This window comes from Malaya genurostris, chromosome 1, assembly GCF_030247185.1.
Source record: "Malaya genurostris strain Urasoe2022 chromosome 1, Malgen_1.1, whole genome shotgun sequence".
Lineage (NCBI taxonomy): Eukaryota > Metazoa > Arthropoda > Insecta > Diptera > Culicidae > Malaya > Malaya genurostris.
The window spans coordinates 61,576,578-61,602,631 of record NC_080570.1 but is presented as its reverse complement, the minus strand read 5'-3'; the positions used below and the strand labels follow the sequence as shown (position 1 = coordinate 61,602,631).

At 36.6% G+C, this 26,054-nt stretch overlaps 1 protein-coding gene across 3 annotated transcripts in view; it reads right to left on the bottom strand.

The window, feature by feature from the left end:
* Positions 1-6,893: 6,893 nt before the first annotated feature.
* Positions 6,894-26,054, bottom strand: part of LOC131440230 (mucin-5AC) — a 54,279-nt gene continuing 35,118 nt past the window's right edge. For all 3 annotated transcript variants that reach the window (XM_058611324.1, XM_058611325.1, XM_058611323.1), the window contains exons 3-6: positions 11,363-11,544; positions 10,194-10,410; positions 9,700-10,128; positions 6,894-9,566 (exon numbers count right to left, since the gene is read on the bottom strand). In XM_058611324.1, coding sequence (XP_058467307.1) covers positions 7,450-9,566; positions 9,700-10,128; positions 10,194-10,410; positions 11,363-11,544 — 2,945 coding nt within the window. In that variant the 3' untranslated portion in view covers positions 6,894-7,449. The remainder of the gene's footprint in view (positions 9,567-9,699; positions 10,129-10,193; positions 10,411-11,362; positions 11,545-26,054) is intronic.

Genomic DNA, 26,054 nt, shown 5'->3' with positions numbered 1-26,054 from the left:
TAGCAGCAGTTCATTATAGTTTGAGTATAATCGTCACATTATCTCCAAACCATTATTTTCTTTTCACAGATAGTCTGAGTGCAATTGAAGCCATTCGCTCAAAGGCTGCTGGCAAAAATGAACCTTTTTTCTTGGGCAAAATAAAACAGTGCCTGAACGTCATATTGAATAATAATTATCAAATCACAATAGTTTGGGTTCCGGCTCATTGCTCCATTCCAGGCAATGAAAGAGCCGATATTTTAGCCAAACGTGGTGCTATTGAGGGTGAAATTTATGAGAGACCAATTGCTTTCAATGAATTCTATAGCGCGCCTCGCCAAAGAACACTTGCCAGCTGGCAAGCTTCTTGGGATAAAGATGATCTGGGTCGGTGGATGCACTCAATTATTCCGAAAATATCGACAAAGGCATGGTTCAGGGGACTGGATGTGAGTAGAGATTTCATTCGTGTGATGTCCAGACTCATGTCCAATCACTACACGTTAGATGCACATCTCCTTCGAATTGGACTTTCCGAGACTAATCATTGTGCTTGTGGCGAAGGTTACCGCGATATTGACCATGTTGTTTGGACATGCGTGGAGTATCGTGATGTCAGATCTCAACTAATAAATTCCTTGCGTACCCAAGGTAGACTATCCAATGTCCCAGTTCGCGACATTCTTGCTTGTCGTGACGTTCCTTACATGAAACTTCTTTATTATTTCATTAAGTCCATTGGAGTTCCAATTTAAATTTTATTTTATGTTAGATTGTTTTCTCTTCCATGAGTTCAACCAATAGCCAGCTATCTTATATTAAATAAAAGTGATGAACTGATACAAACAAACCTGAAATAGTTATAAGATCATGTACAAAATAAATGTATTTCATTTAATGTAATTTATAATAGCAACTCGCTTGATAAAAACAGTGTTTAGATTAACTAATGAATACCAACATACTAATAGGATATTCGAAATGTATTAGGTTTAAAGTACTATGTATTGTAGATGCCACGGCGAAGAAAAACTTATGTATATTGCCTATGAAATAAACGTATTTATGAAAAAAAAAAAATATTCTGGTTATGCTTTAAAAGCATATTTTAAGTCTACTATATTGTAGTTCGGTAGTGTAAGGGAACATATATTCACCGGATGACACTAATTGAGCTTACATAACTTTTTACTTAGACAACTAAATTGATGCTTTATTTTGAGATGTAAGACCAACATGAGACTTGTCTTGTACGGAGTTTATATTGCGGGGAATTTATAGCAAAAAAAGCTTTGAAGTATGCATGAGATTGAACGCGTTGCTTCGTATCGATGAAAGACAAAACTAAACAACTAATATATATATATATATATATATATATATATATATATATATATATATATATATATATATATATATATATATATATATATATATATATATATATATATATATATATATATATATATATATACTATAAAGCATATTAAAATAATACCATCGTAATTATGAACATTCAGACAAAATTGAAATCTAGAACACTAGCGTAGAGTTGACAGTTTTAACTGGTTAGATTCCCAGAACAATTTACGTTTAGCGGTTCGCATTCAGACTACAAGAAGTAACTATTTGGTGTTTGGAGACATACACAGAAAGAAATAATGAAATTTACACGACGTGTAAATCAATAGTAACATGGAAAAAAACATGGGTTGAATCGAAAGTTTAATAGAAAACCATCATCGATGCAGAACTAAATTGTATTGCATTGAATTTTCAATGTATTTTTCATTTAACGTTTGCGAATAAATGATATTAAAATGTATGGAATTGTGAAGTAACTTTATGTTCAATTACCTGCTCCAAATATGTGCATGAAAATAGATGTAAATTTACAAAATATTTTTATCTGTGTAGCTCAGCTTTCATTATGACAAACCGTTTTGTTTCGAACGGATCAGTATATTTTTTTCTTATTTTTTATTTTCGCTCAAATCGGTTTATACAATTTTAAACATTCAAACACTTATCACGCTGTAATTTTGGTACCTTTCACTAATCTAAATTAAAATATGTTACATAATTCATTGAAAAATCAAGGCATTCTAATTTACTTTTACATCGATGATGGTTTTCATTCAAATTGTTTATTCAATTTATGTTTATTTCAAACTATCATTGAATTACATGTCGTGTAAATTTCATTATTTTTTCTGTGTTGTCAAAATCGGTTAAGCAGTTAAGACACCGAAGTGAGCTTAATGACACACTTGTGAAATTGAAGATTTTTTTTCACTTACTTCGTTATTTTGGAACTGGAAGTTGGATCCGAATGAAATTTAAAACTTTGACATGGCATCGATAAATTTTTTTTGTTCGAATCTATGTTTGTGGAAATCGGTGAAGTAATCTCGGAGTGCCATTTTCTTAATTTATATGCACATTTTACCCTGAAGTTTCGGAGCTGGAAGTCGGATCTGAATGAAAATACTAAATGTTTTATGGGACGATTAGACCTAAGTTTGTGAAAATCGGTTCAATCATCTCGTAATAAAGAGTTCATATTATTGTTACACACATATACAATTTGAGATCTCGACGATTTATGGGTTTATTCGTACCCTGATACGAAAGTCTGTTTTGGTTCAAAAGTCTGTTTTCTCAGTGATTGACTGACCTTTCTTAATAAGAGAACCAAAAATACCAAATTGAAAAATTAGATACAATTTCGTTTTAAACTTTAGCTTAAAACTAACACGTGATGGGAATGAAGAAGCTACAGCGAAACGAAATGCCTGTAAATTTGGAAAACTTCTTGTTCAATATGAAAAATAATTTTTTTAACCCTAGAATATGATTCTACAGATTAAAAGACATAAATTTGTTCGTGATAACATTTGTCCTAAGAAGAGCAAAATATTTAGATACAAAATTAAAAGAACTCGGTTTTCTCTTTTCTTCACTGCCAACCAGTAACAGCCTGAGAGAAGATTGCAACAATATGGAAAAGGAACCCCAGAGCCAGGACTCGAGCCCGAAACCTTTTCCTTATCATAAGATGTTTTATGAAGTTAGCTACATGTGGGAGGTTCCCACGTTTCAAGTGACAACGTGAGTAAGAACTTAATGGACAACACTCAGTTCTCCATTCGTTGCACTTTCAATCGAAACTCAGTAACGCCGTCTTCGGTTGCATCCTTGAAATAAAAAATATCCCTAGCAATTAAGTTTTACAAGAGGACATTACAAATGAGCTCGTGATGAATAAAGTTCTTGACTGCTGACGTTGGTTTTTTACATATCCATGCATTAACACATATTCAAATTAGAAAGAACGTGTAAACAAACCACCGTCAGCTTTCGAATGATATTCAGCGATTTTGGTGAGGTTATGTCATGTTTACAAGACATGACATAATCTCACAAAAATGAACAAAATTAACTAAATTTGACAGCTATCAGTGGTTTGTTCATGTGTTCATTCTAATTTTAATACGTGTTAATAGATATGTAAGCAAACCACTGATAGCTATCAAAAGATGAACTTGATTCACCACTCTGAACAGCGCACAGTGGTTCAAAAGCGCAATTTCACGTTCTTTATTGATAACTCATAGAAACGTGGTTTTTGAGGTACAGTATCTTAAGCAAAGTTTCTCAGAATAATAGATGCCATCTATTGGAAAATTTGATTTAAGTGATTAATCCCCCTAAAAGTGAAATAAACATATTATTTTAGCTCAGGGCCAACGTAGAAGCTAAGTTACATCGAAAAAGTTGTGCAAAACGCTATTTCAAACAAATTTGCAGAAGGTACTATCCCCGTAACTTGAGTGTAATTCTTGATATAATGTATTTTTTTAACAAAGTGTCCTAAAACCAGTTTTTGTAAGAAAACATATATATTTTCAATTTAAATGACAATTTAAATGTTTTACAAAGTTTTTTTCATTAAAAACTACACAAATTTCTCAAACATACTATGCTGCTATCAGTTCAGTTTAATGAAATACACTAATGTCTTTAGAAAATTTGACGTAATAACTCCAAAAACCGAAGATTTTTGTATTTGTTTTGTTTTTGATAAAATGCAACTGTTTTTCCACAATAAAAACGGAAATCTAAAAAGTAGCCTGAGGTTACGAGAAGGTCTAGTCATACTTGATAAAACACATTGGATGACAAATTAAAATTAGAACACTCAGGAAACACGTTGTACGATTAGCAAATTAATCTAAATGGCTCATGCTTTCTGTTAAATGAATTCGGTTTTCAAAAGAACGATAATACGTACAATTTAGAACGTTCGACTAGAGAAGTGCTGATAATACCACCCATAAACACTTTCACTGCAAATAAAGCTTGAAAATAAGTTTTTTTTTTAATTCCGAAGTTGCGATGTGTAATAAACACGTAATAGTCATTTCCAACTAAACTGCGTGGGAAAACATGGGTATTGGATGAAGATCTATGCACGCAGCGACAGAATTAAAGGAGAAGAATTCATAGATATGCATATGGATCAAACTAGAAAAGGTATTAACAACTATGTGTCATGCTGAAGCAACTCATTTCATCGGCGTAAATCATAATTCTACTAGAATTATATTATTCAAATGGGTATAAAATACTATACTGCTCGATATGATGAAGAGTTGGAGAGATTAGTAAGCCCGACTATTTCTTCAATGCTATGAAATTCTCGATGATATCAATGACGATACTGACATCATACACTGAGCGGAAGAGACGTTGTCGTGTGATTTACAACAGGGATTGAAGATCTGAAGACTGATTAATCATTTTATGGAACGACAGTCAATAATCTCGTGAATTGTTGAGTGAATGATTCTAGTTAACTTTCAAACTTTAAATTAGCTCTCATAATCGTTTTCTTACAGACAACCTGTTCCCCTTTTTTCTATTTTTCTCAAAAAACAAATGACAGTGTTTTTTAAACTCTCATCAGAAACCGTGTTATTCGCGAAAACAGCGTAAATAAAAACCATGTTAGTTCCGGAGTCCGGAGATAAAATAATATTTTATCACACTTTTAGGGGGATTTTTCCCATAAATAAAATTTGCTGTACCTCGAAAACCACGTTTTTAATAAGTTATCAATTAAGAACGTAGAATTGGATTTTTGAACCACTGTGCAGCGCTTGGATTCTTTTTGTTTTAATCGTCCTACCCACTCCCCCGCACCAAAGAGTTCACATATGGAAGAGTTCCTGGTAACGGACATATATACAAACCTCAGCATGAAAACTTTACCACAAAACAAAAAGACTACAACCACCACGGTGACACAATTGTCATATGCATACAATTGGCTTGAAGCCGAAAATTTTGGTTCTTTGGTTCAAGTTCGCTGTCAAATGCTGTGTTTAAGCAGCGTTCACACGTTCACATTTTTCTTCATGCGGTTGCACCAACATAAGGAAACGATTTTGATGGAATATAATCAAACTATAATAAACCACAATTTCTTTTTTTATTCAAAAAGAGGTCAAATTACTTGTTTTATAGAAAACAAGACTAGCTAGACTAGAGTTATATTTATATTGGGTTTGAAGAATTTAACTTTTGACACCAGTGTTGTTTGAACGTAGGTTAACATATTGTTAACAACAACGCCATCAAAACAAAATGCGTCGGTTTCAGGAACCAGCTTCCATAGCAGGGGGGTGACTACAACGCGATGTTAACAAGCTGAGAGTATTACAATTTACGGTTATTACTAGCGAAGAAGACAATAAACTATTATTACAAAGCAAGAGCACCCTGCACGCTCTTTGAACATAACTCATGGTTTGAGTTGCGATTACTCAAATTCATAAACTGGAACAATATGTCAAAATTTGAGTAAAATAAACTCGTTTATAAACATTTGAGTGAAAAAAGTACTTTTTGCAGTTCATTGCGTTTTCATTCTCGGAATATTCTCATCGAAATAAAGAATGCAAGAATACGTCGCTTCCATTGCCGCTTCAAGATCCGGTTTTGAAAATATAAATCAACGTCAATCATAGATGTTTTGTGGTTTCAATTATGCTTAGTGAAAAGCGCAACATAAGGATATCAAAATAATTCAATTTTTACTCAAAACCTTTCAAAAGGAAACGGTTTAGAATCACTATTTTGCGCAGAAAAAAATCTTCATTTTGAGAGCAAGGAACTCAAATTTTGAGTTGAAAATTGAAAATATTGTTTTCTTTTTTTGAGTAAAAATTACTCAAGTTTTGACAATTTCGTCCCTTAACTCAAAAATAAGTAGATAGGTGGTAACTCAAGTTTAGAGTACGTGCACTTTTTATGAATTTGAGTGATGTGGCACGCAATTTTGAGTTATGTTCGATGAGAGTGTGTGGAATGTATACAATTCCTCTCAAGGGGCTCTTTTAAATATATCAAAAATTAAAAGATTTCTTTCGGAAATTTGCGAAAATGGCTCAACATCAAAAGCATTCAATTCTTCTGGCTCGGTATCTCATTTATCAGAAGAAAAATATTTGGATGCAAATATCAATAACGTTTCTCCTGCAATGCATTTGTTTCTTTTTTAAAAACAAAAAGAAATTAACTTATGGCTTATGGTTGCCTGTATAGTTCAGAAAAGCCCCAGATCACTGCTAGAATGATTCAAACTGAATTTCCTTCATAAATTGGATACGTCATTGCCAGTAGTGAGACTCTTACTCAACCGTGATGTCTTTTGTTCTCTGTTCGGTAGCAATTGTCGCTCTATTTCTAATGAATAAATGACGTAGGACGCTAGGAAAACTGTATTTACCAGCAAGTGTGATACTATCGATGATGCTGAAAGTCTGACGTATGACAAATATGTTCACCTCACCTTTTTACCGCTGTCGGAATTAAAAATAACAAAGCACTATAGTTTTAGTATTCCTTTTTATTCACTTTATATCGTACAATTTATTTTCGAAGGAAATATATTTACAATCGCTTCTTTTAACTTAAAGTGATGAAAGCCGGTAGGAATAAGAGCAGTTAAATAAGAGAAATAGATAGAATTTTACATACGGATGTTGCGCTAAGAACAAATATTTCTCCCTAAAATAATAATTTGACCTGCAGTTGATCATGATTGATGACAGTAATTTGTAATTGGAAGTGTTAAAAGATGATAGTATCTGATCAATCTTGAAAGAATACTGGCTTTGTTGGTAACAGTTCTAGTCGTCCTCTCGTCGCCCTGTGCAATGATTTGATTCTCGGTGTGCTCACCGAAAAAATGAATCAGGTTTTTTTTTGATAAAAACAGTTATCGGTATAGAAACACTGATAATCACAATAATGGCAGTTTTGTTGTTTGCAATTGGAAATTGCATTCCACACTCCAAGCTTTTTTCCGAAGCGCACCGAAAATTGCGCTGTGAATAACTACTTTAATTAAGTTAGAATCTATACAGCTTCTTAGAGTGCTCCTCTAGTTTGTCACCACACTCAGTTGCGTTGCCGCTTTTCACTTGCTCTGTTCGAATTTTTCTTACTGGTCCTTCCAAATTCCTCGATGACGTCATACTCCGGAACGTCTGGACTGCCGGTGTCATAATAGGCATAGTCATATTCGTCTTTATCGTCCGATGGTCTTTTTGTGCTTGTTGCATGCGGAGAGATCGTTGGGGCTTTCGAGAAAGGCTTTGGATTTACTTGTTGGTTGTCCGCTGAGGACTGAGAAGATCTTTTGGTGGGTGCAGCTACCGTTGGTTTGACCGAAGATGACGAAAGGAATTCATTAATTTTGACAGCAGCTTGTCTTGCTCGCTCAAGGATCAGATCGTTTCCGCTTGCGGCGATATTTTGCGAGTGAGCCGTTCGGAATATTTCATCTTCATCACTGGCAGCGGACAGCGACTGTGATACGACTGGCGACTGCTGGAATGACTGTTTCCGGGTAGCAGACAAGGGGTCTTGGTTTTGTTTACGTTCCTGGTTGAACTTGGCCTTAACACGGTTTCGATAGAAGTCTTTTTCATACAGTTCTGGGTGATACTGGCCATCGTCCTCGTTGATATCTTCCGATCGCTGAGTCGTGGTTGAGATTATTGGTTGTATTGGTTTTTGCGGTTGCTGGAAGAAAGACGTGGACTGCCTTCGAGAAGCCGGAGCAGCTGTGGTTGTAGTTGTCGTTGTCGATAATGGAGGAACTGTAGGGATGTACAGTGTGCTTTTTACGGGAGCAGCGATTGGTTTTTCCTGCACCTTTTCCGGTTTCTGAACAATGAATTGAAGCAGAGCTTTTTTGCTGAACGCATTCGGTTTGAACGTTGTTGGATTATACTGATCCTTTGGTACCAGTGTGGAGAATTTTTTGATTGTGGAGGGAGTGTGGCCATCGCTTGCGCTACGCGAAATTATCTGGTACCGCTCGTTGGTGACTGGACGCAACGTTGTTGTGGATGTTGTAACCGATGCAGTGGTCGTTGTCCGTGGGTCAAAAGGATTCTGATTGAATGACTGTGGATGATTTCGAATTTGTTGAGGCTTCTGTTGGGGTCGGTAATTGACGGGGTTGTATGTGGAAGGGGTAACATTTTCCGTAGCAATTGTTGTCGTAGCCGCCGTTGTACTCGTCGTGACACTAGCCCGACTTCCCTGATATTCATTGTAGTTAAATTGACTAAGGCGACCTGGGTCCACGTTGTACACACGTGACTGAGCACGGGCGCGCTGGAGGTCCTGATTGGCTACGGTTGATTCGACGACAGCTCGTTCCGTAGCTTTGTGTTCAAATCCGGTGTTATAGAGTTGCGGTGCTTGTGTTACTCTGTTGACATTCTGTGGTGATGGTGGTGAAACGGTACTAGTAGTAGAACTAGATGAAGGACGGAAGTCGGTGGGTTGGATACGATTGAAAAATTGGAAGTTTATATTCGGAGCATGTGTGGTTGTAGGTGGATTTGGCTGAGATGCATGCTGTTGATTGTTATTGTATTTGAACTGTTCATTCGCACGATTTGATGGACTGATAGGTGTTTGGTATTGCTGGCCATGTGGTGCTGCGGGGGTTGTTTGATATTGCTGAAAGTGTTGCACTGGGGTTTGTTTTGGCGTGGTGTTGGTTTGTTGTTTGTTGAAAAAGGCATTGCTACTGTGATTGGTGCCAAAGTTTTGAACTGGCCGAGCTCCTCGTGAGAATGGGGCTGGTGTTGACGGTGAAGATTGTTCAAAATTGATTTGATTGCTATTGTGTGGTTGCAAAACTGTCGTAGGTTGTTGTCGGAAATTATTGTTGTTTCTATTGAAATTTGGTATTTTTGCCACATCTACAAAATCCTCCGGAGTGGTTGATTGTAAATGAGTCTGTCGCGGGGGTGTAGGTTTGATTTCATTTCGCACAACGTTTAAATTGTGGGCCCGAACCGTTCCTCTGCCCCGGTTCCGTCCTCTTTGCTGGGTTCTGGTAGAGTTTACAGCGGATTGCAACGGTCGAACGGGTGCCTTTTGGATTGCACTACTGCTGGTAGATTTTCGTTGGAAATCATCTTCTAAATCTTCCTTTCCGTTGTTTCGGTTGTTGAAGAAATTTGAGCTGTGCGATCCACGTAAGATTTCATCATCTGTAAAAAGGGTAAAAAGCAAATGGAAAGAAAGAGAAGGCAAACAAGAGGCGTGGAATGAATGTGCGGATGGAGGGATGTTGATCTGGTGGATGATTGTGAGAAGCATTTTCAAACGTGGTTAAATATTTACTATTATGGTCGTTGCGCTGCTGTTGCGGTTTTTGATTGTTTGCAAAGTTAGTCGGCGTGGTAGAACGAACTTCATCATGTTGACGTCGTTCGGCCGGGGTGGCGGTGGCAGCAGCTGCAGTTAGCTGTCGATACTGCTGCTGTTGGATTTGCTGCTGTTGATTGTAGATAAGCTGTTGCTGTTTGTGCTGAAGATGTTTCTGTTGAATTTGTTTCTGATATTGGTTGTTGTAATAATTTTCATTTGCACTGGAAGACGATGTCGTAGACGGCTGGGGCGTTGTACTAGTGGTGGTCGTAGTAGTTTGGGTCGGTGGTGGCCGGTATTGTGGCTTTTGTACCGACTGGAATTGATTTGGATTGTGTACAGGAGGTCCTTGGGGTTTTGAGCTTTGATTCACTATATACTGCTTACTACGTCTAGCGTCGCCTGAGAACAAACACAAACAATCAGTTGCTGTTAGGTGGAATTAGGTTAATTTTTAAACAGTTTACTTGTTTCTGCCCTCTGCAGATGGAAGGTAGCTTCTTCCTCCTCAGCGTACGGGGCTCGCTTGCTTTCAAAGCCGGACCCAATCCGGTACAGATCGAAGTTATTGCTGCCATAATAGAGCGTGGCGGCTTCACAGTCGACATCGCCCCAATCGGCACATATTTGAGCTTCCTGATCGAAAGCCGTGCCGTTGGGGCAAAGAAATCTGAAGTCTTGCACCTGTTGAGGGTCATAAAAAGGGTTGTTCGTATTTGCGCAAGGCCATGTGCGCCCACGCGTTTCACAAGCATATGAAACAATGAATTCGAAGGAGAGATAAGAGGGGAAAAAGAGATTAATTCGTGGGAAATTTTAGATTATTTAGTGTGTACGGCTCAAGCGGTCTGTTACAGTCTGCCTCTCGGTGTGTCTCAGTACAACCTAAGTTGGCGGTGCTAGAGTGCTATGTGTTCACGCGGAGGTGGTCTAGTTACCTACAGAGAGCGTTCAAAACAATGGTCGACATGATTATAAAATAAGGTGTGAAAAAAAGTGCTTCATTCATAAGACACCGTCGGCGTCGGTTGCAGTACAGATTTTGTTTATTTGTGCAATTGATATGCAAAAATTCGCAACTGTGCAGCCTTTCCAAGGCTGACGACGAAACCTAAAGGCGTAATTTTACATATTATCTATTTAAATTTCGTTCTCAAAAGGTGATTACAAATTATTAAAGTGTCATAATTTGTAAATTTAAAAAAGTACTTTGGGGTTCTATTGAAAATTTTCAAGGAGTATGAAAACAATAACATAATTTTTGTTGTAATTAGTTCCACTACTGTATCTTTTACGTTGCTCTGAAAACAAAATAATCGAAAACACTCCTTAAAGATGTGAAAATATCTAGACATAAGAGACATAAGTTGCGCGCGCGCTCTCTTAAAGGTCAACTGGGTCTCTTGGGAAAACTTGGGTTTCGAAATTAATTCTTTCGTGTCTCACAGTCAACGAAATTCGATTCTTTCCGCCCAGTTTGTCGGTTGTGTCTTTCTCTTCGGTATGCTGTTGATGGGCGAAATGGGTGTTGCGAAAGTGTCCTTCCTTAAACATTGAAGTCTAATGTTTCGATTCAGAATGTAAGTGAGTAAGTAGTATTACCAGTGTTAAAAAGACAATTATGTTTCAAACTTACACCAACGCCAGCTACTTTGACACACACGTGGAACATTTGACACTGGGTTTCTGAGTCAGCATAGTATCCACCTAGTATTTTATCTCTACAGGAAAAACTGGTTTTTGGCATGTTGTCTAAACTGTACCGAGGTCCGGAAATCAGTTGGCCGCTGCTGATGACTACTGTTGTTAGCAAGAGAGCTGCAAATAAAGAAGAGAGGCAATTGTTAGTTAATAAAATGTGAGCGAAACAAAAGCTTTCACATGCTGTAAATCCAAGCAGACTTTATTTTCCTGAGTAAAGACAGAATATTACATATTTTAACTTGTAAACTTGAATTTAGTGCCTATTTCGATGTCAAATTTAGCTAAATTATCTGTTAAGCCAACGGCATGATTAATTTTAACATGGTATAGGATATAATCAGGGCCGCGGAGTGGGGAGAAGGAAAGGGAAGAATTCCCCCGAGCTCGGACTTCTTCAGGAGGCCCGGAAATTTGAAGGTTCAAAAATGCTTTTTCATTCTACATTACAAATCAAAAATCGAAACAAATTTGGCTAGTGAATTATTTTGTTAAAATAATGAATTTAAACATTTCTTGATTCGATGATATTCCCATGCTCACAATGTTTTTCAATTCTCATGTTGCAGTTGCAGTCCCCCCGGGCCCGGATTTTCTCTCGGCGGCCTTGAATATAATCGAAAAAAAGTAATGCATATAACATCCGTTTTAATTTTTTTCAATGATAGTATAGATAAAGCATATGATTAACTTTAATAAAAATTCTCGTTCGATTTACTCACAGAGAACATAAATAAAGTAGAGATTTCAATTTGTGTAAGAAATTTAACGGTTGTTTTAAAAAGAAATCACAAAGTAGCAGTTCTCCTGCAGAGGCGCTTTGAGCAGTTCAGTAATCCCTTATGGGTTCTTACTTGAAAAATCACATTAAAGTTCCAAGCGTCAAAATTGAATATTTTACGTAACGAAAATGAATCTCCGAATCTGCGAACATCTCCTAAAATGAATAGAAAGGTCACATACAATTTACAAAATTGCGAATGTTGAGCCTTTGAAGTGTACGTAGTTTAGAAATTTAACGTATAACATTATCCACTCAATGGTTATAAAATGAAGAAATCGATTTTGTTTTAACCATTTTTTAACTTTGCAGGTTTTATCAGTTCATAGCCTAAGAAACTTCCTCCCGCGATCTTATCGGCTGCTACTGTTTTTTATCAGGATTCGACATCTGATACAGGTTGATGCATGTTACAGTTTGAAGGTCTTGTTTGTTCATAAGTTTCATGTCCTTTTTTTTTGTTTTTTGAAATACATTTTTTGTCATGATAAGAATCTTATTAATTATATGAGATGAATATATGATAAATAAGAGATCTTCCAATAATCAAAATAACAATTGACTATCTAGAAGTTAAATGTGATATGAACACATATACGGATAAAAATCCATGAACGGTACCATGATTGAGAAATCATATAATTCATATCATTAGCAATTACTCATCTTTCTTAAATTTTTTCATTACTTAAATCATTTTGTTCCTAATACTACTGTGGGCAAAAAATAGTAAGACTTTGTTCATAATTTTAAAATTCTCTATTTATGAATCCGTCCCCCTCAAAGTAATCCCCCCTGCCACAATACACTTGTGCCAACGTTTTTTCCAATCCACGAAACAGTTGTTAAAGTCAATTTCCGGAAAAGCCTTCAATGCGCGTAGCGATTTACGTTTGGTGACTTCAATTGACTCAAAACGGACGTTTGAGTTTGCTGAATATCCGCACCCAATGCGACGCACAGTGAAAAAAACAAAACAGGAAACCCTCAAAGAAATCGGGAACCATGGAAAAAGGCAACAAACAAGAGTGTTTCTTATGTAAAAAAATCCAAGAAATTCAATGAAAGGGTTTTTAGTCGCCATTCTGCTCGTTTTACCCCAAATGCCCAGCAGTTTTAGGGTTTTCTGTAGTATTTGTTCTGTAACTTGAAAAGCAATTGAGCGTGGTCTACTGAAATAGCTTGATTTTATGTAAATATGTCTGGAGAATCGAATGGAGGAGTGTACACTGGCCGCACGAAACGTTTTGATGGCTATTTTACCCCAATTCCTTCAATATGTGAAATTTTCATCTAAATCACCCTTAAGTCTTATGGGAACAACGTTGAAAGTATACGAAAACTATCTTATATTATGTAAAAAAGTCTGGAGAATCGAATGGAAGAACCTACACTGGCCGCACGAAACGTTCGGGTGACTATTTTACCCCAATTCCTCTATTTCATGATATTTTATTGTAAATCGTCCTTAAATCTCGATAAAACTTATTGGAAGTTTACTAAATCTAGCTTATCTAATGTAAAAAAGTCTGTAGAATCGAATGGAAGAACCTAAACTGGCCGTACGAAACGTTTTGATGACTATTTTACCCTATTTCTTCCATGTTATGGTATTTTATTGATAATCTCTTAAATCATGGTAAAACTTATTGGAAGTTTAATAAATCTAGCTTATCTTATAGAAAACAGGCCGTAGAACCGAATGAAAGAACCTACACTGGAGGCACGAAACGTCCTGGTGACTATTTTACCCAATTTCTCCATTTCATGATATCTTATGTATCTTATTTTTATAATTTTTTTCTATTTTATTTTTATGCGATATGCATCTAACCAGAGGCCAGATTTTTATAGAATGATAGTACTCAAGAGAGAGCAAGGATGTGAATATATATATATATATATATATATATATATATATATATATATATATATATATATATATATATATATATATATATATATATATATATATATATATATATATATATCTTATATATTGAATCCAAAAATATGCAGTAATTTTTGGTAGGACCATAACACCTAACCTCACATTTAGTAATAGCCGTTCAACCGAGAAGGTTGTGTATAGAAGCGTACAGTTTAATAACGCTGGTTAGTTTACACGCGTTAAATACGACAACGGTTGAACTACAGGTAGAGACCTGTTGGCAGCAGCCGTTAAAACGTAAAATCGTGCTGCATAAGAGAGCCCTAGTGCTGGGCCAAGCTGGTGAAGGAAACAACAAAGGGCGTTTCCCAAGCTCTGCCCAGGCCACAATATACAGCCACAAGTGCTGAGCAGGAGAGTGCAAAGGCACATTGAAGAAGAAGAGTGCAAAGGCACACAGAAGCAGGAGAGTGCAAAGGCACACCGGTGCGAAGGCACTTCGGTGCAGAAGCATATCGGTGCGGAGCACAAGGAAGAAGGAGACAAGACAACTCGGTCTTTCCACTGCCATACAACACGCAGGTATACACCGGTGACCTGCGCTGGTTGCAGCTGGCGAAGACAAAAGTAAATCGGAAATCGAGTGGTGCTGGATGTCAGGTAGCAGTAGCATCACATCCAACAATCAGCAACCAACAAGAACATTTAGAGCAACGAGGATCTACACGGCAGTGCAACGGAGATAGACAACAATTTCAAGGTAGAAGTTTTTTCTTTTCCTTTTGATTGAGTACTGTGTAGTGTTGGTTTCATTTATTATTTTAAAGTTTGATTAAAAATTTTAATGTGATGGATGAATCCATGGACGTAAATCCTAGCATGAATCCGATACCCCCACGAACGAAAAAATATATCAGGAGAGCTCTTCTGGGCCTTGGATAGTCTTTTTTAGACGTATATCAAAGCCATTAAACATTTACCAAATTTCTAAAGGTTTGACATCACGATACTCTTCAATCAAAGAGATCATAAAAGTAAATAACGATAAAATTCGTGTTGTGGTAAATAATTTGAAACACGCGAATGATATTGTCTCTTCGGAACATTTCATTAAAGAGTATAAAGTTTACATACCCTCCAAAGATGTCGAAATTGACGGTGTTGTTACCGAAGCGAGTCTTTCGGTAGATGATTTACTCAAGCATGGTGTTGGTCGTTTCAAGAACTCTATGCTTGAGGGTGTGAAAATACTGGAGTGCAAACAACTGTACTCAGTAGTTTATGAAGAGGGAAAAAAAGTTTATCGCCCATCAGACTCGTTTCGAGTGATATTTGCCGGATCTGCGTTGCCGTCCCATGTCTATGTCGATAAAATTCGCCTCCCTGTTCGGCTTTTTGTTCCAAATGTAATGAATTGTACGAACTGCAAAAAATTCGGACACACAGCTACTTACTGTAGCAATAAACCAAAATGTATTAAGTGTGAAGGACCTCATAAAGATAATGATTGCAACAAGGAAATTGAAAAATGTATTTATTGTGGAGAAAGTCCTCATGAGGATATTTCAGTATGCACTGCATTTAAAGTGCACAAAGACAAAATTAAGCTTTCTTTAAAAGCACGGTCTAAGCGCACATATGCAGAAATGCTTAAAACGGTCATTGATGTCCCCCCTTTGGAAACCGAAAACGGGTTTTCAAATCTAGAGGAACCAGAGGACTCTGACTCTGACGAAAATAGTGAAGGTAATTCGTTTATCACTACCCAAGGGTCAGTCAAGAGAAAGAAGTCTTCTCCCAAATTACCAAAAAAGACACCTAAAGTTTCATCCTCAAAAAAAGATCCCCGTGTTAAACAAAAAAAGTCAAAACCAAAGACTGTGCCTCCTGGTTTGTCAAATTCACAAACCAATCCAGGATCTAACACAGAAAAAGGTAATAATCCTGTGGGCTCCATTTCACAGCCACCAACAGGATTACTGAAGTTTTCGGAAATTGTTGAATGGATTTTCTCAGCATTCAATATATCTGAACCCTTAAAGACCCTCATAATGGCATTCCTTCCAATAGCTAGAACTTTTTTGAAGCAGTTATCAGCTCAATGGCCAATTGTCTCAGGTTTTGTATCTTTTGATGGATAATTTATCACCCGCCACAAATGATACAATCACTGTCCTGCAGTGGAATTGTCGAAGCATCATGCCAAAACTTGATTCATTTAAGGTTTTGTTGCATAGTCAAAAATGTGATGTATTTGCTTTGTGTGAAACATGGCTTACATCAAACATAGCCTTAAATTTTAATGACTTTAACATTATACGTCTCGATAGAGACTCTCCGTATGGTGGAGTGCTTTTGGGAATTAAGAAATGCTATTCCTTTTATAGATTAAACATCCCTTCAACTTCTAGTATAGAAGTTGTTGCTTGCCAAATAAACATTAAAGGCAAAGATATTTGCATAGCTTCGGTTTATATTCCTCCAAAAGCACAAGTTGGACAGCGACAGCTTAATGAAATGGTTGAAGCCCTTCCTGCTCCACGATTGATTCTGGGAGATTTAAATTCGCACGGTATTATGTGGGGTTCCGTTTACAATGATAGCAGATCATCTTTAATACAAAACATTTGTGACAATTTTAGCATGACGGTATTAAATATGGGTAGCATGACACGGATCCCAAGACCTCCAGCACGCCCAAGTGCTTTAGATCTATCTCTTTGCTCAACATCAATTCGACTAGATTGCACCTGGAAAATATTGCCTGATTTACACGGTAGCGATCATTTACCAATCATCATCTCAATTAGCTGTAACAAATGTATTGCTAATTCAGCTAGTATTCCATATGATTTGACAAAAAATATCGACTGGATTAAATACCAAAGTAGAATCTCTAGTATTTTGAATTCAATGGAAGAGCTCCCTCCACTTGAAGAATATGACTTCCTCGTTTGTTCGATTCTGGAGGCCGCAGAACAATCCCAAACTAAACGCTTTCCAGGGCCAACGACTAACAGAAGGCCTCCCAACCCCTGGTGGGACAAAGAGTGCTCAGAGGCTAAACTCGCAAAACAAAATGCTTGCAAGACGTTTCTAAAACGGGGAGGAGGAACTCCTCTGAATTTTGAAAAACTTATGGTTTTAGAAACCAAGTACAAGAGCATACTTCGAGCCAAAAAATGTAGCTATTGGAGACATTTTGTCGAAGGTTTGTCAAGAGAAACCTCAATGAGCACTCTTTGGAATACGGCCAGACGAATGAGGAATCGTAACGTGGGCAATGAGAGTGATGAATACTCGAACCGATGGATATTTGACTTTGCTAGGAAAGTTTGCCCAGATTCTGTTCCTACGCAGAGCATTATACGGGAATCTCCTCCAAATAATGGTTTTATTAATAACCCATTTTCAATGATGGAATTTTCTATAGCACTCTTGTCTTGTAACAATAACGCCCCTGGGTTGGACAGAATTAAATTCAACTTGGTGAAGAATCTGCCCGACCTCGCAAAAAGACGTTTGTTGGAATTGTTCAACAAGTTTCTTGAGCAAAATATTGTTCCACCTGACTGGAGACAAGTGAAAGTTATCGCCATTCAAAAGCCGGGGAAACCAGCTTCCAATCACAACTCATATAGACCCATTGCGATGTTGTCCTGCATCAGAAAATTGTTCGAAAAAATTATTCTACGACGTCTCGACACTTGGGTCGAGACGAACGGTTTGTTGTCAGATACTCAGTTTGGCTTCCGTAGAAATAAAGGGACGAATGATTGCCTTGCATTACTTTCGTCTGACATCCAAATTGCCTTCGCTCAAAAGCAACAAATGGCATCTGTATTTTTAGACATTAAAGGAGCATTTGATTCAGTTTCCATTGATGTTCTTTCAGACAAGCTCCACCAACATGGACTTCCAGCGGTTATAAATAATTATTTGCACAACCTTTTGTCAGAGAAGTGCATGTATTTTTCACATGGCGATTTGGCAACATTCAGAATTAGCTACATGGGTCTCCCGCAAGGCTCATGCCTCAGTCCGCTCCTCTATAATTTTTACGTGAATGACATTGACAGCTGTCTAGTAACCCCATGTACACTAAGACAATTGGCAGATGATGGCGTGGTTTCAGTTACTGGGCCCAAAACTATTGATCTGCATAAACCATTGAAAGATACCTTAGATAACTTGTCCGTTTGGGCTGTTCATCTTGGTATCGAATTCTCTGCGGAGAAAACAGAGTTAGTCGTCTTTTCAAGAAAGCATGATCCCGCGCAGCTTCAGCTCCATATGATGGGAAGAATGATCCAACAGGTTTTAACTTTTAAATACCTCGGGGTGTGGTTCGATTCCAAATGCACGTGGGGAGGACACATTAGGTATCTGATAACGAAATGCCAACAAAGAGTAAATTTTCTTCGAACAATAACAGGATCTTGGTGGGGTTCTCATCCGCAAGATCTAATAAAATTGTATCAAACAACGATACTTTCAGTGATGGAATATGGATGCGTTTGTTTTCGTTCCGCTGCAAACTCTCATATTATCAAACTTGAGCGAATTCAGTACCGTTGTTTGCGAATTGCCTTAGGCTGCATGCATTCGACACATACAATGAGTCTTGAAGTTCTGGCGGGAGTTCTTCCATTAAAAGATCAATTTTGGGAGCTTTCATCACGCCTGCTAATAAGATGTGAGGTGCTGAATCCCATGGTAATTAATAATTTCGAACGACTAGTCGAGCTTCGATCTCAAACAAAATTTATGACAGTATATTTTAACCATATGTCACAGGAAATCAACCCTTCAAGATATATTCCTATCCGTGTCAGCATCCTAAGTGCCCCTGACTCAACTTTATTTTTCGATACATCCATGCAGCGTGAAGTGCGTGGAATCCCGGATCATCTACGCTCGACGGAAATCCCAAAAATATTTTCAAGTAAGTTCAGGCATATTGACTCTGAGAAAATGTTTTATACGGACGGATCGCGAATTGAAGAAGCGACAGGGTTTGGTATGTTCAACAATAATGTTTCGGCCTCATTTAGGCTTCAAGAACCTGCATGTGTTTATATAGCAGAGCTAGCAGCAGTTCATTATAGTTTGAGTGTAATCGTCACATTATCTCCAAACCATTATTTCCTCTTCACAGATAGTCTGAGTGCAATTGAAGCCATTCGCTCAAACGCTGCTGGCAAAAATGAACCGTTTTTCCTGGGCAAAATAAAACAGTGCCTGAACGACATATTGAATAATAATTATCTAATCACTATAGTCTGGGTCCCGGCTCATTGCTCCATTCCTGGCAATGAAAGAGCCGATATTTTAGCCAAACGTGGTGCTATTGAGGGTGAAATTTATGAGCGACCGATTGCTTTCAGCGAATTCTATAGCTCGTCTCGCCAAAGAACACTTGCCAGCTGGCAAGCATCTTGGGATAGAGATGATCTGGGTCGGTGGATGCACTCAATTATTCCGAAAATATCGACAAAGGCATGGTTCAGGGGACTGGATGTGAGTAGGGATTTCATTCGTGTGATGTCCAGACTCATGTCCAATCACTACACGTTAGATGCACATCTCGTTCGAATTGGGCTCTCCGAGACTAATCATTGTGCTTGCGGAGAAGGTTATCGGGATATTGATCATGTCGTTTGGACATGCGTGGAGTATCGTGATGTCAGATCTCAACTAATAAATTCTTTGCGTACCCAAGGTAGACTATCCAATATCCCAGTTCGAGACATTCTTGCTTGTCGTGACCTTTCATACATGAAACTTATTTATCATTTCATAAAGAAAATTGGAGTTTCAATTTAATAAAGGCCCCTTTTAAGACTTAGTTCTGATCCCAGCTGCGTCCATGAGTTCAACCAATAGCTAAATTAGAATAAAAATTATGTAATGATACAAACAAACTCGAAACAGTTTATGAAATTATCAACAAAATGTCTGAAAATAACAGCTTATTTTATAATTTATAGAAGTTAATCGTTTGGTTCAAATAATATTTCCGAGTAGATTTCATAATTAATGACGAGTTACCTAAGATGATATTTAAGCTATAAGAGAATATGTTTTAATAAATTCAAAACGTTGTGACTATGTTAGAATTAAATTAGGATAAGAATATTTTGTAAAAGTGATGCTACGGCGAAGAAAAACTTATGTAAACTGCCTTAAGAAATAAACGTATTTATGAAAAGATAACACCTAACCTTTCATTGGACCCTAAGATTGGACATATCGGTTCTGCAAACTTAGAAAAGTGAGTGAGATCCACTTTTGAGCATAGGACTATTTTCTCCCGTCGTTAATCGAAAACCGGGAACCAGGATAATCGGAATTTGTTTGTTTAGTTGCCTACTGATTATGGCTATCGATTTGTGGAGTTTTGAGTCCAAATTAGAAAAATTTTTGCGGTTTTTGTTTCGCCGGTTTAAGTGACGGTGTACAATATCTAACACACTTAACCCTATAACTCCGGAACCGGAAGTCGCATATGGATGAATTCAGGGATTCCGTATGGCATCGTGAGGCTTTTCGTTTGAATCTAAGTTTATGGAAATTGGATGAGCGGTCTCTGAGAAAATCGATTGCACGTTTTTAATTCATTTTGCATATTTTACCCCATAACTTCCTAACCGGAAGTCGGATTCAGATGAAATTTAGTAGCAAGCTATGAGGCTGCAAGGCCTTCAATTTAAATTTTAGTTGAATAAAATCGGTTGGGCGGCCTCTGAGAAAATGGACTACACATTTTATTCATTTTTTTGCACATTTACCCCGTTACTTCCGAACCACAAGTTCGATCCGGGTAAAATTCAATAACACCCTATGGGACCAAGATAACTTTCATTTAAATCTAAGTTTGTGAAAATCGGTCCAGCCATCTCCGCGAAAATCGAGCGCACATTTTTGTAACATGCACACATTCATACATACTACACATACACACAGACATTTGCTCAGTTCGTCGAGCTAAGTCGAATGGTATATGAAATTCGGCCCTTCGGGCATGACGTCGGGTTTTCGGGTATGACATTTTAGTTTTAATTATATTGAACTGATAAGTAACATATATTTTTGTTATATATAGTGAAAGCTCTAAAGAATCTCTAAATTTTACAGAAAAAAGTAGACACATGACCATGTGCGAAGTCAACAAGAATCCAAAACCAAGCGAAATCCAAAAAAACTCTTCAGCTATAAGTTTTAGGGCCAAATGTTCGTCGACGTTCTATATCAAATGGTAGGAATAGCTAATTTGTCTGAAATTGCTCTACAAAATAAATAAAATCAAACAGCTTAAGCCCCTAAAGATGCACATTGGAACATGGGGGAGGAAATTTTATAGTCTGGTGCAGGTTTTCATGAGGTGGTGCCATTTTCTTATTTGTATTTTTCTCATGTTAAAAAAAATAGAAATAATTGAACTCATTTTCAGAACCATCACAGAGCCGATAAGTCGATAACAACAAAGTCTAAATATTTTATACTAGATAATATTGGACGAGGAATTTATAGTTCATATTATAAAAATATGAAAAGTTAAAATCCTAAAATAAAAAAAAAAGATGTAGGCCTGTGCTCAAAAAGTCACAATGCTGTCGTTGGATCATCAAAAGTTGTTACTTAGTGCTGTTGGAAGATTAGGTATTCGCCGTCTGCTTTCTTGTACTACAACAACAGCACAGCAGGAGATGCCTTGACCCGAAACATCGTGATTCTTAAGTAATGCTAAAATTTGCATGAAACATGATGAAGACAATTTTCTTCCGCGATGATGCTGTTCGCTTCTCATTGTACATCGTCGAGCTTTGGTACAGTACTGACTGGTGGATCTATTTTACGACAATAGCTCATGTTTGACATTCAGTTGTCGCATCCAGTCGCAGTTTGCCTTCCGTACCCACGATCTCTTGTCTGACTTGATTGAAAATAGCTTCATCGTGCGAAGGTGCATCTTCACAAGACCGTTATATATCTACTGCTACGACGAATCGGTTGGCTCACTCAGCTGTCTGGCAATTGGTAGTCGTGACTGAAACATTGATCAGAGCCGGTTGGCCGAGCTGCGGAGGATAAGCCGGGCTGAATTGTTTGTTGGTATCGAGTAACTGTCATATTGTTACATGTTTCTAAAGAATCCCAGGGAAAAGTTTCCTCAATCAGAACGATAATCATGAATTAAATCTGAATTGCAATATTATCATCGATGTAGCAAAAAATCATATAATATCTACCGTGAGGTCATTTTCGGTTCAATATCAGTTCTAAAACAACACTCTTGCAATATACGCCAAAACCGACTCATTGTAAGTTATTTGAGATTTGAATTATTGATGGATAGACTCGAACTATATGGAAGCTATAGAATGAAATCTGTGATATGTCGGAAGATTGTTCTATTTGAGAACAGTGAAGAGCACTGATGAGTTCAAGTATAAAGCAGTTGAAACCGTACACAGTTCGTAAAAATCTTATGATTTTATATCATATAAGATGCACATAAATAGAGCGTTGTCTGTCACACAAATTTATTGTCAAGAGCACGTAAAATTGTGTGATTTGAAAATACATGCATTTGTTCTGCATGGCGACAATCACTTTAATTTTGAAACATCCTCAAATCATGCTTACAACTTAATTTTTGTTTTATTTTACTCCTAAAATTGTCGGAATATATCAAATAAGCGGGGATATTTTCTTTTGAATGCTCGAAAATCATTGTTTCCCGTATGTTTGAAACGATAGGTGGTGGGTTGTGAGCGAAGGGTACATTTGCCACGGGTACAATGCTTTTGGAGGGCGGCAAATCCATCCTTGGAACTTTTTTATATCTCTCCAGAGATGAACTTTAGGAGTATTTTCTTGATCACTAAGGCAAACGATGGAAGCGGTAAATCAAGTTTTCCTAGGTATACTACTAGTTATTCAGATTATTGCCCAGCATGTCATCGTTATCAACGTGTTTCCATATACATTGAAGCTAGAATGCAAAAATATGCAGCCGTCGCTTAACAGCGTTTGTGCCTCTTATGCTTGTAGTTTCATCACTGTTATTTGTGACAGAAGAGCAATTCCATGCCAAATCGTCCAAAAATGGCCAAATTCTGGCACGACTCCTCGTGGATATATATGAGACTTTACATGTGTGATCGGTATGGCAAATGAAGTATTTTTCATTGGTCTAGAGATTTTTTTTCACCCAAGACCATTGTTTAAGAAGGGCATATTTGTTTTTAGACACATTATTTTCAAACAATTATAACTAGAAGCTACAGCTTCTACAAAACATGTTTAATACCCATGTAGCAATCCGCAACTAGTTCTGATACGACAAAGTCCAAACTATGTTGCAACAAGAGCACGAATATGTGTTTTATGTTATACTGGTTAAAACATGGTGACAGCAATGTTTCATCATAACATAACTAGTTACGAAATAGTTATTTAGGTTTCCAATCATAACATCTTTGTGTCATATTGAATTAAATATAATTTATAAGCTATCGTTACTTAATCCAAACATATTTTTAATCACAACAATGCTTCTACCCACTAGTTGAAAATAAGTTTATTTGACTTCAATAGTAGCAACCCATAACTAGTTTTGATACCACTTAACCCAACTGTGTTGCAACAAGAGCACGAACATGTTTTTTTTATGTTATACTGGTTAAAACAAGGTGACAGCAGCGTTTCTTTATAACGTAAACATTAAACTAACTATCATTTGTAAGTTATCGTTACTTGATTCTAACATATCTTTAATCACAGCTATGTTTTTAGCTACTAGTTGAAAAAAGGTTTATTTTCCGTTGCGAAACCATTATTAATACGTTAACGTATAAGTGAATCGTTACTGTGAATTGATATAGCAATAACTTAGATATTAGAGGATTATAACATATAATTTCTTCATTAATTCAGGTAGTTATCGTTAAGTTTTCCCAACGTTATGATAACTAAAATGCAAACAAAACAGCCTTTGTTGGCTTCAATATGGCGAACACAATATGGAGTGTCAAGAAGTGTATGAAACGTAAATAAAACCAGGATATTACTTTCTTCAAAACTACTTTTTGCCGAAAATAGTGAAAGGCAGAATAGTAATTTTTGTTCTATGCACTGTCATAAACACGAAGAAAATAATATAGGGATTGAGCATCGAATGTGATAATATTATAGTTCTCATGATATATGAATTTAAAATGATGAAAAATCACTCTACTTGGAATAAATTTGAGCATTCTGAACATAGGGTTATTTTGTTGTTTGTTTTTTATATCTTCATAAACAGATTTTGATGGAAGGCGCATAAAAAACAGTTAAGTAAAATTGAATTCCGCTCGACAATTTTTGGATCGTTGTGAAATTTGTACCTTGTATCAAGTTTGTGACTTAAAGTACTCTTCTGCTTTTTTATTGATGATAGAAAAGTATTCTGGATTCATTCAATGTTTATAATGTCGATGGTGACCAAGTTTCAACTAGTTTACTTGGAAACTAGTTATTTTCAAGTTATGAAAAGATAAGTTATTTAAGTATGGCATTACAACGTAAGGACAACATATTTTTAGCCGACTTGACAACTAGTAGAAACTGCGCTTTTTGAGTCATGCAAGTGGTTAGATGTTAGTAACAATCACTCAAATATCTGGTTGCAAACTAGTCTTAAACAAGCTAGCGTAACAAAAATTGTTACTTGGGTAAGTTGTATTTTACCATACGATTTTTCAAAATCTTATATCGTATTCTCACGAAATATCAATTTTTTGCGATTTAGTGCCTCATATATCTCGAAAATGACTGCATTTACGAAGTAGCTTCCTATGAGTTTTTTCATTGAACGTAGCTTGGAGAATAATATTTCATTGCTCAGATACATTTATTCCTATAAAACAACGTTTTTCGAAAATTGTTTGAAAAGTTTTTCCTCGGGAAACTTTTTTATTTGTCATCTCTCCAACTTTCTAAAACATTTATTAGTTTTCTTAGAATTTGACGTTTTTTTGTGATATAAAATTTAAAAAAAATCGTGCCGTAAAATAACTAAGAGCGATAAAAAGCCAATTTCTTGAAAAATCAGAATATTATTTTTCAGTAAGTTCAATTGATTACCTACAACTTCTTAGACATATTTTTTATAGAAGCTATAGTTTTCTAGTTATAATTGTATGAATTAATCAATTGAATTGTTTCAAAAATTAATCTTTAGTGAAAAAAAAATCTCTAGACGAATTAGATGTTGCACGATGACCACTCGAATGAACTACCAATGAACTGCCGATGAATCAAGTTCATCTTTTGACAGCTATCAGTGGTTTGTTTACGTATCCATTAGGTTTTTCACCGTCACTGCTAACCCCAATCGGATGAAAACGTTTTTACAGTTCGATTTTGTTTTAGCTTGTTTGTAAACAGTAAACAGGATGAAATTTTGTTCATTTGTGACGTCACGATAAAAATCTAATTAACACGTATTCAAATTAGAATGAACACAATGAACACATAAACAAACCACTGAAAGCTGTCAACATTGATTCATTTTGTTCATTGTTGTGAGGTTATGTTATGTTCGTGCAAAACTTAATGAAAAATACTTCATTTGCTATAACGAACGCACATGCAAAGTCTCATGCAAATCGAAGGGGGTCGTGCCAACAGTCAGCCGAACTGCTCAGAAGTTAAGGAGCAAGACTCTGCAATCGAATGAGTAATGTCAACATTGTGTGCGTAAAAACAAATTCCGGCGCTTCTTATCCTGATTTTATTCCAATAAACCAATCGGATCATTCTGCTTAAAATTGCAATTCAAGAAAAGCGAAAATCTTAGTCTAAAACTCTTCCGCTTTCCTTAAAACTGCTCGAGAAAAAATATTTCAGTTTCCAGCTTACATCCACTAACACATTTGATTAGCAAACAAACACATTCCTATATGG